General features: G+C 48.3%; 1 protein-coding gene across 6 annotated transcripts in view; it reads right to left on the bottom strand.

Annotated features, from left to right (window-relative positions):
* Positions 1-1407: 1407 nt before the first annotated feature.
* Positions 1408-15590, bottom strand: part of Wnt5b (Wnt family member 5B) — a 94512-nt gene continuing 80329 nt past the window's right edge. For all 6 annotated transcript variants that reach the window (XM_074076372.1, XM_074076375.1, XM_074076371.1 and 3 more), the window contains exons 2-5: positions 15443-15579; positions 13482-13729; positions 8990-9282; positions 1408-3653 (exon numbers count right to left, since the gene is read on the bottom strand). In XM_074076372.1, the coding sequence (XP_073932473.1) occupies positions 3195-3653; positions 8990-9282; positions 13482-13729; positions 15443-15579 (1137 nt within the window). In that variant the 3' untranslated portion in view covers positions 1408-3194. The remainder of the gene's footprint in view (positions 3654-8989; positions 9283-13481; positions 13730-15442; positions 15580-15590) is intronic.

Below are 15590 nucleotides of genomic sequence, written 5' to 3'. Positions count from 1 at the left end.
TGTAGGCCATGAGTTCAAATCCCAGTATGCAAAAAAAAAAAAAAAGTTCTCAGGCTAGGTGTGGTGGCCCATGCCTGGAATCCCACTACTTGGGAGGCTGAGGCAGGAGGATCTCAAGTCCAAACCAATCTGAGCTACATGGCGAGACTGTGTCTCAAAAAAAATGTTCTGGATGGCTAGGCCTGCTTGGTCCAGGGACTAGTCAGGCAATGGAAGCACCCATTCATCTTTTTTTTTTTGCTGGGATTGGGGTTTGAACTAGCAGCCGCTCTACAGCTTGAGCCCATTTGGATCTGGTTATATTGAGATGAGGTCTTGAAAACTATTTGTCCAGCCTGGCCTTTAACTGTGATTCTTCCCATCTCAGCCTCCCAAGTAGCTAGGATTACAGGTGGGAGCTACTGGTGCCCGGCTTATAAGCTGCTGATTAGACTCCATAGACTCCACGTTGGTCATAAATTTCAGATATTGTGATGACCTGTACAGGACCACCAAGAACCATTAGATTGAGAATTAGGACCAGGCTTGCAATCTACCTGCAGGTCTTGGTTTTGTGCCAGAAGTACAGTGCCGTCACCTCAGGTCCCTGTGGAAGGTAGCCTCTGCCCCAGACAGACTGAATAAAACTTTCTGGTTTTGGGTTTTTATACATGCCCCAAGGCTTGGGCCCTGCTGAAGATCTGTGGGGCCTTATTAGGACTCCTGGTTCGGAGCTCTGACTGCCATGACCTCCCTTCCCAAAGTCTGGGCAGAACTCATTTTCTTTTCCCTCAGCTTGGTTTCTGCACTCTATTCACATTCCTACAGCATTCCTGGTCACTTCAGACAGCTTCCAACCTACCAGGATTCAACCTGCACATGACACCAACTATCAATTCATTGGTCAGGGTATGTACATCACAATGGCACTTGAACATGTGGCTTCCTCCCGTCTGGAAGGAGGACACTGATTACTCCACCCACTTGCCCTGACTGCTCCATGCAGAGGGGATTCCGTCTCCTTCAGGAACATGGAAGTGGTTTTGAGGGATTGTGAACAAGTCATTCTCAATGAATTTCCCGGGGTTTCTGAGGTGGAATTGCAACTTCTAATACCTTGAACATCTGACATAAACAACTCCTTGGACCTCTAGAACAGTGTGTAGGAAAGCATGTGCAGTCCAGGGCAGAGCATGCACTTAGCATTTAAAGGGTCTGGGCTCCATCCCCAGCACCACAAAAAAATAATGCTAGCCAGTGTTTCAAAACCCTTATTATTGTGGTTGATGTATGTGGCTAGCTAGTTCAGTTAAGTTTAAGATAGCTACATGGCTACTAATGAAACCAAGGGCATAATTTTGATCTTTTGTACAAGACAAATTGACCTCAATCACCTTTTTGTTTTTCAAAAAAAAATCTTTTTCCTTATTTATTTTTATCAGTCACTTTCGTACATGGACATTCACCTTGAACACGTAGAGCAAAGGAATCTAAGTAACAGTGTGAGTATTTCCTGGTAAAATAATCCTAGCTCTGTCAGAAGATCCTCCTTTAGCTACTACAGATACGGGTGGCCTAGACAAACACACAGACGCTCAGGTGGAATCTTTTGTCATACCACTTGCTCATTCTACAACCCAGTTTAATTCTGTAATTCCATTATTCCCCAGTTAATGAACTTTTCTGAAATACAATGCCTTTATGTAATTTCCAGCTTACTCCAGTGCAGCCTGGCTCTGCGTCTCTCCATCAACTCCTCCCTTCCTTCCCCATCTATCATCTATCTATCAGTCAATCTATCTATCCATCCATCCACCCATCCATTTACTTAGCAGTGCTGGGGATGGAGCCCCGGGCCTTGCACGTGCTAGGCAAGCATTCCACTATTAAGCTACACCCTTCGGATCCCTCCCTTTATAGAATAATAACCTCTCCCTTCCAGGATCTGCGCTCTGCCTTTCTCTCTCCTGTCCCCAGGTCCTGTGATCCATCACTGCAGGTGGTAACAGCGAAGGTGCAGAAAGCTTTCCTCTGTCTGCACTTTTGCACCAACCAGCAATTACACATCAGCGTCACCTCGGGAGGGTACAAGATGAAGCAAGGAGTGAAAGGGACAGGTGCATCTGAGGCTTACACTTGAATCTCAGACTCTTGTTCACTAAAGCAACATTAATGGCTACCATTGACTGAATGCTTAACTTTATGCTAGCCCTTGGGGAGAGACCTTAAATGCATTGCCTTATTAAATTTTTGTAATAGTCCTGTCTTCTGTATTGACCAGACTAGAGCAGTAACAGTCTCAATTTCCTTACCCTCCACCACACCATGTAGCAGAGTTATAAAGAGCAGATCAAAACTTGGACGGCAGGGGGTGTAGCTCAGTGGCTTACTTAACATGCACAAGGCCCTGGGGTCCATCCTCAGCACCAAAAATAAAGAGAACATCAAAAGAGATTCATGAAAGATAACTGTATGTCCAAATAAGGAGAAGGAAGAAAGATACCTCAGTGAAGGATGTTTAATGTCAGAGAACAACTGTACACCTGGACAGAGATGCAGAGCACACGCCAGGCTGGCCAGGCCTGACCTGCCCACTTTGTCCTGTTGCTCATGAGGCCGGTGTTGACGGGGGCAGTGACAGCAGCAGTGGCAGCCTCGTCCCCCTGGGTGGGAGGACAGTGCAATGTTTACTCAGGTTGTACCAGGCTTCTGCAGCACAGGCACAACGCTCAGTTCATGATATGGTCACTGAAAGGACCCTTCTCCTAGTGGTGCAGGAGCTTAGGAACTGTGGAGGAGGCCCGTAAGGAGACAGCCCTAAGAATCAGGGGAGGCAGAGGTCGCTTTGTGGTCACCATGCCACCTTCCACAGGGCCATAGGACATTCATCTACCCCCAAAAAAAGACTCCAGCCTTCTGTCAAGATCGTTCCGTCCATCTGACTACTGCCTCTCTCCTGGAGACCACATCTCCTAGAGGCCAAGTCCCCGCACACATAAGTCCTGAGAGAGGGAAAACCCCCTTCTCCCTCCCACTGGGAGCAGAGAACCAGCACAGCCCAGTCCTCAAACGATTTCTAGCATCTCTTAAATAAGCTTTGCCTTTCCATTTTCTTCTCAATTATTTTATCACCCGTTCATTTATTATACAAATATAAAATATATTTCTATAGATTTATATAATATAGACTTCTGTAAGGCAGAGTGGAGGCCTGGTTATTTACAGACATACTGGTCCACGATCTCAGTGCACTTCTTGCACTTGACGTAGCAGCACCAGTGGAACTTGCAATGGCAGCGCTCCACCTGCACGCTCTTGAACTGGTCGTAGCCCCGGCCACAGCACATGAGCTCACAGCCGTCCATGCCCTCCGAGGTCTTGTTGCACAGGCGGCCCTGGGTGCCCAGCGAGCCTGTGCTCTCGTTGCGCAGGCAGTAGTCGGGGCTGGGGTCCACATAGACCAGGTCCTCCGGGGTGGGCTGGTTGAAGCGGCTGTTGACCAGTTCCAGCTTGCCTTTGCGGGAGATCCGCATGGCAGCCGCGCTGTCATACTTCTCCTTCAGCTGGTCCCCCACCTTGCGGAACTCAGCCAGCTGGAGCCAGCAGGTCTTGAGGCTGCAGGACCCTGAGACGCCGTGGCATTTGCAGGCTACATCTGCCATCTTGTACACAGCCTAAGAGGAGAAAGAAGGGGATAGGAAGAGAGTCCAAGTACAGAGAGGGGCTGATGGGCAGGGGCAGGGGACGAAGGTGGAGATTCTTCCAGGCTCCTTGGCTACTCAGATGAAAAGCATATTAAAGAACTGCCTAGATCACTGGGGAGGCAGGGAAAATGTTCTCATCCACTGCAAGGGATAGTAATCGGGACTCTTTCTCTGTCTACTTCATGCATTTCACATTTTGTGAAATGGATTACGAGAAATGTGTCATTTTATAATCAGAAAAAAAGTTCATCTTTTTTTGTGTGCGCGCTCATATGTGTGTGTGTGTGTGTGTGTGTGTGTGTGTGTGTGTGTGGTGCTGAGTGGGGATCAAACTCAGGGCCTCGTGCTTGCTAGGCACACTCTAACCATGGAGCTACATTCTCAGTCCCCTAAAATTCCACCTTTTTGTGTATTTGTTTTTGAGATGAGTCTTGTAATACTGCCCAGGCTACCTCAAACGTCTAGGTTCACTCAAGTGACCCTCTTGCCTCAGTCTTTCCAAGTGCTCGGACTAAAGGTGTATACCATGGTGGCTGGCTCAAAATCTTGAACAAATCTCAAGCAACGAACTAAAACTCCAACAAAAAGATGTCAGCTGTTGCATACTATTGAGCACAAGTCAGAAAAGAAAGAATCCAGTTGTCCCACTATCCTGTAACAGGGCCAGTTCATCAAAAGCAACACTTCTCCAAGATCCTACTAAATCCCCAAGAACTGAATGGTCTCTTTTCCTGTGTTGCCATTTGCTCACCAGCTCTGCAGTCATCAGGAGTCTCCCATAAGCTATCATATTTGTAAGCAAGACTTCTCGCCTGGGAGAGTATGGAGGAAGGAGATGGGACCCAGGGCAGTGGGAGAGCAAGTTGGTGGGCCTACCTATGGGGGAATTCATTCAAAAACAAATCTACCCCGGAAATCACGAATCCGGACAAAGCAAAGTGGATTTGAACTTTGGTTATCACAAATCAAAATGTAAAAGCAAGAGACGATCTGAAAGCTGCTTACAAAGTGCCTTTCAATGAACGCATCCTGCATCAAATCATGCTGGCAGCAGGCCCAGAAGTGCAGATGGCGGGGTAAGAATACACATCTGCCTTGGCACATTTTCCTGTGACACAGCTATTGTCCCCAGCTGAGTTGGGACTCATTTTTCAAGGATTTCTCTTAGATTTCTTTTCAGGAGGCTCCAGATTGTGTCTTTATTCAATGCTAAACAGAAAGACTATAGGTGCAAGAAATGCCTAACCACCATAGCTCATAGGACCACCGTCAAAACTTCCTGATTTCTTTTTCCTGGTAAGGAATTACTCTTACTATTTTTCAGGAGAGAAACTGAAGCTCTAGGGTGTTTTGGAGACCTGTTCAGGACCACCCAGAAGGGAGCCGGAATGGCAATCACTCCTGCACTTCAATCTTTTGGCTTAAGGTGACATAGGGCAGAGAAGGAAGGGAGACTCTTCCCCAAGGTTAAAGGCACCAGGAGTTGGCCTGGCAATTCCAGGCCTGAATACAGAGGAATTGACATGACATCCCAACAAGAACTTCAAAGACAAGGCCTGCAATTACCCTTCTGGCTCAAATCCCCCAGCCCAGAGCTACAACCTGACATTCCTTTGGAATTGGTCCTTGGTTTAGAGAGATGGCTGGCGTCTGGCGCTGCTGAAGGAGGAAGCATTAGGGTCTAAAACTGTGTACCTTACCACTAAGCACCTGGGAGCAGGATAAGCATCTCTAATGAGACTTGGGGAAGGACAGTCACAGCCAGGCAACATGGGCGAGGACAGAAATTTCAGCAAAATAAGCCCGAGACACATAGAGTGTCACTCCCCTTCACTATTTCATCCATTCTGCCCTTCTTCCACTATGAAGGTATGGCAGAGGCTATAATATTTGTGGGTTTAAAAAATATTTTAAAAATAATTTATATAAATATTTAAGGCTACTTCTGTAGGAAGAGGGTGAAAAATCTCAATTGTGGACCCTTCCCGCTGACTCAAAAAAAAAAAGGGGGGCGGGGGTGGAGTGCAAAGGACAAAGTACTTGCCTAACATGTAAGGTCCTGGGTTTGATCCTCAGCACCCCCTCCTCAAAAAAAGTAAAATACTTGTAAAAATGTTTTAGCCCTATGTCTTCTCCCTTTATCTCCTGGTGTGACAGCTTGGTATCTGGCAGGAATGTCACAAGGATTAGGTACAAGGCTTTTATCTGGACAATGCTTAGAAACCCTTGAGTGGCCAAGCAATACCAAAACGCAGGTCTTGCCTTCCCTGTCTAAGAGAGAGCTACCAGAGGCTCTTAAAGGCTAAGAGAAACTTCTGGCAGCTTATGCCTGAGATTGACTCTGTAGTTAACATGTCAGATTCTAGATTGTTAAAATCATCCCTGTCACCTGAATCCTCGTTGCAGAATTCTGTGTAGGTGTGAGAAGGTGAGATATGAATACCTTTGGTGATTGATGGCTAGAGCCTGTTCCTTGGAGAGGGATTAAAAAATACAGAGGGACAAGAATTCCCAACATGGAGCAGAAAGAGGCAGAGGGAGAGATAAAGGGCTACTGAAGAGGTGTGGCGTCTGGAGGAAGGTGGGACCTGAAGGCTGGGAGATAGACAGAGGAAGCCAGGGGAGGTGTGTGAGGGAGAACAAGGCAGATGGAAGGAAAGGCGCTGCCCAGATAAGGACCCAGAACAAACAAACAAACAATTAAGGGCAATAAAGAGAGGAGCCAGCAGAAGTGGGGTCAAACTCTAAGGGAAGAGGGAGGAGCTGGTGTCTCCTTCTCTGCCTCCAGGGCTGCATTTTAGGATGCAGACCAGGTCCCCTTTGCTATCTGCCACAATTCCACAGGTTGCCTCTTCCTCCCCCTGTGAATTTGACCTCTTATTAGGAGGCAGAATAGTCACATGTGCCCACCCATGTACAGCATGGCTGGAGGTTATTAGAGAGAAGATCAGATCAAAGTAGAGGGAAAGTACAGAAAAGTACAAATGCCACACTGCCGTTCAGGTGCAAGAGGGACTGTGAGGAAGGAGAAAACATGCTAAGGACTAGATGGTATTTGACATCTTTTTTGTGTTTTGTTTTGTTTCCTTGTAAAGACACTACGCTGCCCAGGCTGAACTCCTAGCCCCATGCCATCCTTGTGCCTCAACCTCTCAGTAGCTGGGACTGCAGGTCCAATTTTGAGAAAGAATAGAAGGTAGGCATCCAGGAGATAAAGTGATAAAGTGGCAAACATAACCCTTCTTGCTGATCCTTCTCTGTCCCTCAAGTCAGACTCCACATGGACTGCTAAACAGAGGTGGCCTGGACAGTGGGCAGCCCCACAGAGGCCTAGAGTGGAAGTCATCTAAACTGATTCTGGTCTTTCTGTCCTGGCCTACACCATAATAGCCACGTGCCAAAACCAGCCTCACACAGCCCTGCACCCTGCCTCCCACTTGTTATATGTAAGGAAGACAGTGAACAACCAGTTGTAATTCCTACTCAGTGATACACTATGGTTGATACCAAGTCCACGAAGGTGTACTGAGTTCTGTTAAGCCAATAGTACAAGATCTTGATTTTATACAAGAGACATGTTCAATTCCATTTCCGAAATGTGGGTTGATGTTTTAAAGCTTTTTTTTTTTTTTGCAGTACTGGGGTTTGAACACTTGCTAGGCAGGTACACTACCGTTTGAGTCATACCCTCAGCCTTTATTGCTTTACTTATTTTTCTAATAAACCTCACATTTTTGGCATGGGCCAGTCTGGACCTCATTCCTCCTATTTATACCTCCCATATGGCTGGGATGACAGGCACATGCTTCTGTGCCCAGCTGATTGATTGAGATGGAGTCTTATGAACTATTTGCCTGGGCCGGCCTTGAGTTGCAATCTTCCTGACCTCTGCCTCCTGAGTAGCTGGGATTGCAGGCATAAGCCACTGCACATGTCCCGTTTTAAACGCTGTATATATGAAGACATTTTTAGAAATATATCTATATCCTGTTCCTGAATCACCAGTGAGCGAGTATTGAATCCCTGACCTTGCTTCTTCTGAAGAAACTGGTTCTTACATTAGTTCACCTTTGGTTCCACTAGGGCACCTCACCAGGGTCCCAGAGCAAGCCAGCTGGACATTGACTTGAATGGGGACAACACTCCAAGGAAGAAGTCTGCTTTGTTTCATGAGGTGCTCTTTGCTAGTGCTCAGACCTCAACACTTTCCAGTTCCTGTCCACACTGGCTCCGCTGAGCCAGCATGAGGTAAAGCTTCCTGCAGGCAGGCCCTCCAGTTTCCTATGACAGAGGAAGTGGGTGGGAGTACAGACATGCTTAGAGGGGGTCTTCCTGACCAAGGTGCAAGCAGAAAAAGAACACACTCTTTGGTACCTGCAAGGGGGAAACCATGCCCAGGTACGCTCAGCATACACAAGAAACTAAGTTGCCCCAAACTGCGTTTTAGGTTCTGCTGAAATTGAGGCTGAGAAGATGGTAACATAGGCCAGCCTCATGCCTGTCATCCCAGCTACCAGGGAGCAGTAAATAGGAGGATCACAGGGCAAGCCAGCCTGGGAAAAAAACGCAAGACCCTATTCAAAAAATAACTAAACTAAAAAGGGCTAGGGGTGTGGTTCAGTGGGTAGAGTGCCTGCCTAGCAAGCAAAAGGCCCTGAGTTCAAACCCCAGTATCATCATTAAAAAAAACCAAAACCACACACACAGTCACATCTTACATTGGGGAGAATGTTTGCTTAAGCCTTCAAGAGCGGGCTGTCTTTTCACACTTCCACTTCTGTTTAAAACCTAGCATAGAGTGGTTTGCCATTAGCACCGACATGTGCTTCTGGACTGGAGCTCTGGATATGTACGACAGCAGCTCTTAAACGTCAGCTCTGGCTCACCTGAGCCTTTCACAAATCATAAATCCGAGGCCAGGTCTAATGGCCTACACTTCCAGTCATCTCATCTGTTCCAATTACAAAAGGGAGTGGGTGGAGACGAGAACTCCACTCTATGTGTCTGGAATTCATATCCAAACATTGCATGTACGTCCTATAGGGACAGATGGCCTCTGATGTGATAACTAAAGTTAGAAAAGTGACACTCAGGAGCCAGGTGCAGTGGCATCAAGCCTGCAGTCCCAGCCACTCAAGGAGAATGGAGCAGAAGGATTGTTGAGCCCAGGAATTCCAAGGTCAGCCTGGATGAGAGAGACCCTGTCTCAACAAACAGACAGCAACCGAGACAAGTGACAATACGTGTGCCCGCTGGGGATGGGGCATCTGAAAGGGGTCGGGGAGGGCGGGCGAGGGCCATCTTACCCTGCGACCTGCCTCGTTGTTCTGCAGGTTCATGAGCATTCGGCCCTGCTCCTCTGATCCCTTGGCAAAGTTCTTCTCCCGCTCTCGGGCATCTACAAACTCCTTAGCAAAGCGGTAGCCATACTCCACGTTGTCCCCGCAGCCACCCCACAGCCAGTCCCGGGGCAGGTCCTTGGGCCGCGTGGTCCGACTGCAGCCACATGTAGAAAGCTCACCCTCGCGGCAAGCTCGGCTGATGGCGTTGACTACTCCCGCAGCGCTCACAGCGTAGGTAAAGGCTGTCTCCCGGCTGCCTGCAAGGGAGACAAGAGGGGTGCAGTGCCAGCAAGGCCACCATCCTTGCTGGAGGCCTGTTCCTTCTCTCCACCTCCTCCTGCCTTCCTGCCTCAGCCCCCATGCAACAGTCCCAGGACGGGAACCGATGTCTAGGGGTGCCTGGCCTGGCTTTGCCTCCCCTTCCCAAGGACTGAAGTTGCCTTCCTTACCCCAGCCTCTTGGCCCTCGCTCTGCACTATGATGCCACACAGAACCAGATGAACCCCTCCAGGCCTGGCCCCCCGCTTATTTCCACAACAGAGTTCACAGGACCTATAGGCCTAGGAGGGAGACTTACATGGAAGGAGAATGGGCATAGGGAAATTTATGGGTCAGTGGGACTCACAGAACAAGGCTGAGGAGGTGACTCTGAGCCATGTGTCTTTTTTATTGCTGCTGTTATTTAGCTAGATAGTGGCAGAGACCAGGAATAGACTTAACAAGGTCTAGAATTATCCAAGCTCTCTCTCTCTCTCTCTCTCTCTCTCTCTTCCACAGGCCCCATTCTGCCTCCTAGCTCAAGAGCACTGGGGAGCCAATGGACGGACAGTACCTACAATTTCCAACACCCAGAACCATTCCTCTAACTGTCCAGATCATTTTCCAGTAGGAAATCCCAGCTATGTTCCCTTTTATTGCTGTAACAACCCACTTAAAAACTCACATGACATGATGAAAACATTTATAAAAATAATACTCAGCCTTCAGGGAAATGCAAATCACGATGAGCTCCCACTCTCCATCCGCCAGGATGGCCACAATAAAAGAGCCAGGTAATAGCACACTGGTAAAGATAGGGAACCTACTCTGCTATTGATGGGAACGTTACAAGCTACAGCTGCTTTGGAAAAGTACCTGGCAGTTCACCAAAAGGTTACATGGAGTTCCAGATGATCCAGCAATTCCACGCCTAAGAACACGTCCCAGAGAAGTCCACACAGACACGCCCACGCAAATGCTCATCGCTGAGACGTTCACAATAGCCCCAAAGTGGAAACAACTCAGTTGTTCACCAGTGGATGAACAGATAAACAAAATGTGATATTATCCACACAATGGGATAATAGAAAAAGAACAGAAACACACTACAGCATGGACGAGCCTTATAATCATGCTAAGTGAAAGAAGCTGGTCCCCAAAGGCCACATGTTGCAGGACCCCATTTCCACAACTTCACAGAGACAGATTTGTAGATGCTCAGGCTGGGGGTAGGGGAATGGACCAACAGTAAGGGGTGTGTGTTCTTCGCAGAAAACAGATTCAATCTTGATCTCAGAGACTACATCAGGGGACACCTTCTGCTCTCCCGAGTTTCCACAGTCTGCAGCAGACATCGGTGGGACAGCAGCCTGCAGTCAGTTAAAGGGCCTGGCGTGACCTCTCCCTGCTTCTTGGTTACTCTGCACCACACAGTGACGGCATCACAATGTTCCAAACCAGAGTATGCTTGCTGAGTCAGCTTTTCTCAGTTAACCAAGAGTCGGCTTCTGGTCAGTTGTGGAATAGGAATGCCCCAAGAAAAACCCAAATGATGGCAGGCAGGAAGTTTCACTCACGGTTCAGTCATCAGTTCTGCGTTTGACCCAGGAATGAATCACAGCCAGAGTTGAGGGATCTGGTTTAGGGGAGCCAGACTGTGACAGTGACCATCTGAGATAGTAAGATGGCCTAGGAATCTCTAAGGGAGATGGACTAGGTCCCATTCTGAGAAACTCATGCCTGAGAAGTGTTCCTTAAACATGGCTCAAGCCCCTGACGTGGCATCCTGGAACAGGAAGGAGACTCTGAAGCCCCTGTCCACCCACTGGGAACATGCCCCCATAGCATCCCACGGAGGTGCGCTGGGCTTCCAAAGAAAGTCATTCCATCTTTTTTTAAATGACTCTAATTGCCAGAATGTTCTTTCTCATATTAAACCAAAATATGCCTCCCTACAACTTCCGCCTGCTGGCGCTACACTGCCTAATTCCTTTTCCATTTGACAGCTCTTCAGTGTTTGAAAACAAGTAATATGCCTTTTATGGGTTCTTTTTCTAAGCTGCATATGTCTGATTTCTTCTACCATTCTTTAGCAACTGACTAATTCTTTAGCTTTTCAGACTTGAATCAGCCTTCTCCCAATTGCCTTCTGAAACAATGTACGCACAGCTGATCGTCATGTGCCAGATGTTTTGTTCTCTGACAGCTCTGTTTTATCTTGATGGTTTGGGACCTGAACATGCCCTGGGGTGCAATCACGTTCTGCCTTTGTTGGGGTGAGGGGCATCTTTAGACAAAGTGGCTATGTCTGCCTGCATAGGGCAGAATTTGGGTCTTGGGTAAGCATGGGAATTACAGACCACTACAACTACCCTCAGGAAGAAAGAGGGTTCAGGACTAGGGTTTCAGGATGGATAGCCACGTGAGGTTTTAGCTATATGTGAAACTTTAGAATTGAAACTCAAGCCTTCTCAAGGATAAAAGGTTAATGAGTAAACCAGCACAAATGGAGCTGAGTCTTCCGGCTCCAAGGAGTACTGTGCTCTCTCATTCCATAGCAGCCTGGAAGCTGCCTCCAGTTCCCCAGGCCCAGGCCAGGAGAGGCCAGCGCTCCTTGGAGCTGCTCTGCTGCCCTCTGGTGACAGACTTTTGCAGTGCCTTCCAAGAAGGAAGGAACTTTTTTGGATGTCCTACACTGAAATAGAGATTTCTTGCCAAGAGCTACTCTGGAAGGGGGACCGGGGGGGGGGGGGGGGGGGGGAGAAAGAAAGGACAGCTTTCCAGGTAGTAACAGCCTTAGGGAAGCTACAAAAAGGAAAGGGAAAGTTAGCAGACAGAAGGGCTCCAGTTTGTAAGAGAGCCAGGTAGAGAGGTGTGCAGCCATCCTGTCATCTATCTTTCCCTTCCAAAGGCAAGCCTGCTGTCTAACTCCCCACCTCCATCCTGCCCTGAAGCCAAGGTCAGACACACATTAGGTCCCCAAATATGAGCTCCTTCAAAGTGAGTAGCAGATGGTTCTCCCTCTACTTGGGTCAGCTTCACACTGAACACAGGACAAGTGATGCTGGGGAGACACAAATACCAGGTGGATTCCAGAAGAAGCTGAGTAAACTCCACCTAACCCTCCACTTTTTGGGAAAGTTGCCCTAAGGGTTTCAGGAACATTGGGTTATGTTTCTGGCGGACAGGGTTCAAGGAGTACTTTCCCTCAAGTTTTATTTTTCCGTCTGAGGCAGGAGAAAGAGGCCTGGAATCCCTTGGTGGTGGTGGTGGTGGTGGGGAACTTTTGAGTATCCTTCGTAATAAAGGATTTCAAAATCTCTTCGCTCTCCAGCCCCCCTGAGGGCTTCTTTGGGAAAATCCCAGCCCCAGGTAACTCTACAATGTGGTCTTCAGATGGTAAGTTGTCCTGGGAGAATGAGGACAGGGACCAATGCTGCCTCCAACACCTTTCTTTTATGGCCCTGGGGATAAGACCCAGTAGAATAGCGCCGGATTTCTCAATTTCTTGCCAGGGAGGCAGGATTGCATTTCAAAAGGATCTAAAACAATTAGACCTCAGATCACACCTCCTTCTAGGCAATAGGACAGCCAAAGAATCCTAGAGCAGGAGTGGGAGAGGGGAAGGGACTGGAATGCTGAAGAGTGGCCCTGTTATCTTCCTCCTTTAGCCTGTTCCCTTCCCCCACTTACACACACACACACACACACACACACACACACACACACACATCCTTTCTAACGAAAAAGACAGCTCTGGATCTGGATGACAGCACCAATTTGGCCCTGAGTTTCTGTCTTTCAAGGGTCCAAGTGGAAGAGGCAAAAAAAAAAATCTTACAGACATTTAGGGCTGCAGCTTTGGGTTCTCTCCCCAAGACTCTTAAAAGGAGGGACTGAGAGGCGGTGACAGTCTTCTAATTCACTCTTGACTTGACTCAGATGTTCCTCCCCTCCCGGGATGAGTCGCACAGCTAGCCCCCCAATGAGACTGGAAAGTAGAGGCTGCAGGACACAGTATGGGTATTACCATATTACTCTGGTACCTCCTCTTCTGTGTACCTTCCTCTCCCTTCTTGCCCACTGCTTCTAAGACTAGAGAGAGCCCAGGGAAGCTCCAAGGATCTCAGCGTGCAGGGCCTGGGAGAGAAGAACTGGACATAGGTCCCTGGCCAGTCACATTCCAACAGCTTCTTACCAATCTGCATGACTCTGCCAAAGACAGACGTGTTGTCCACGGTGCTGCAGTTCCAGCGCCTCTGTCGGAACTGGTACTGGCATTCCTTGATGCCCGTCTTGGCTCCCTCGCCAATGTAGGCCATGTGCTCCTGGTATAATTGACACAGCTTTCTCTGGCCGGGGGAGAGCCCAGGAAGCTGGCTGCACACAGGTTGTGCACCGATGATAAACATCTCAGGTCTTTGCACTGGGTTCATAGCTAATGACCTACAACAGCAAGCCAGAGAGAGGGAAAAGACCGAGCAGTGAGTGTGTGCCTATGCACAGTGTTAAGCCATTCATTCAACAGCTGTTGAGTGTTTCTGTGCCCAAGGCCCTGGACTAAGAACTTAAAGGAAAAATTAATAAAATAGTGTACATGCCTTCAAAGGAAATACCAAGGGAAACTAAGGTATGATCACAAATGATATGTGAGATGCCAAATGCTTAAAACCGACAGCTTCTTTAGGGTTGCATGTGGTGACACATGCCTGTAATCCCAGCTACTCATGAGGCAGAGACTGTGAGGCTTGCAGTTTCAAGGCCACCCAGGCAAAAAGTTGCCAAGATTCCATTTCAACCAACAAGCTGAGCATAGTGGTGTACACCTGTAATCCCAACTGCAAAGAAAGCATAGGTAGGATAAGCCTGGTCTGAGGCTGGCCCCCAGCAAAAAATGTGAGATCATATCTGAAAAAGAACTAAAAGCAAAAAAGGGCTGGAGACATGGCTCAAGTGTAGAGTTCCTGTCTAGCAAGTGTGAGGTCCTGAGTTCAAAACCCCCATAACGTCAAAAATGAAAACAGCTTCTGAATCCATCACAATCAGATTGGGAAAATTCTTAGGATGAGGAAAAACCTTTATAAGGAGATGGCCAAGCTGGGCCTGGGCACGATGGCATAACCTGTAAGCCCAGGTGGAGGCAGGAGGAGCATGAGTTCAAGGCCAGCCTGGGCTACATAGTGAGAATCTGAACTTGTCCTGGGGGTGGGGGAGAGAGAGGTGGACTGTGGGGGGCAGCTATTCATTTGAGCCAGAGGACAAAGAAGAGCCAAATGTCAACAGGAGCGCACAAGCGTTGTTCAAGGACAAGTGTCAGTGCAGCCCAAGGGCGCAGTACAGGATGGAAAGCCACCAACTCCCTGGCAGGGAGTTCCCCCCTCACATAACCCAACCCAACTGTTTTCACACCCCGCATCCCCTCCCTCTCCCACCGTTGATCAGATCAGGGGATCTCTCTTTTACTAGTCATCTCCCAGACCTAAAAAAGTGCTAAATTAGATGAGCAAGCTATAGCTGCCATCTGAGTAAATAAGCATGCAAGCTGGTCACAGACCGTGGCCTGGCATTTCCATGTTGACTCGGCAGTGACAGCAACCTTAAAAACAAAAAGGAAGCCACACACGTGGTCCTGCAAATGTCTTGTCTGCTGTTCAAACTCATCAAGAAGGAATTTCACTCTCAGCCTCTGCCAGCCAAAAGTGCACATGTATACATGCGTGTGTAGGTATATATTTTTGAGAAAGAGTGTATCGCCCAGGCTGGCTTTCAGCTCCTGGGCTCAGACAATTCATCTGGTGCAGCCTCCTGAGTCACTGAATTACATGTGTGGGCCATGATGACTGTGTGTGTGTGTGTGTGTGTGTGTGTGTGTGTGTGTAGTAATGTGATGGAACCCAGGACCTTGTTCATACTATCAATATTCTGATTTTCCCAATAATAATAAAAGAGCTATTTCTAACTATTCACAGGAAAAGGTCCAGGCAGGATCAAAGAAAAATCAAATAAAGAAATCCTTTATTCTCCTCGTGGAACCCTTACCTCTAGGGGCTGAAGAGAGAAAGGAACTCCCCCAGTTTTCCTGGGAAGAAGAGGCCCTCCCCATCCTTGGATAAGGGTCTGATCACACCCATGGTGCCCCTCTCCACACCTCTCACTCACCACCAGGAGTTGGCTTCGGTCAGCAGCTGGGCCCAGCTGGAGAGCAGAGCCGCAGTGAACAGCAGCAACAGACTGGGCATGGTCGGCCTCAGCCCGCCCCAGTTCCCTGGGACCGGCACCGTCCACAGCAGGGCTCCCTGGAGGGAGA

The sequence above is a fragment of the Castor canadensis genome, chromosome 6 (assembly GCF_047511655.1).
Source record: "Castor canadensis chromosome 6, mCasCan1.hap1v2, whole genome shotgun sequence".
Taxonomy (NCBI): Eukaryota; Metazoa; Chordata; class Mammalia; order Rodentia; family Castoridae; genus Castor; species Castor canadensis.
The sequence above is the reverse complement of the archived record's forward strand: the minus strand, read 5'-3'. Positions and strand labels throughout refer to the sequence as shown.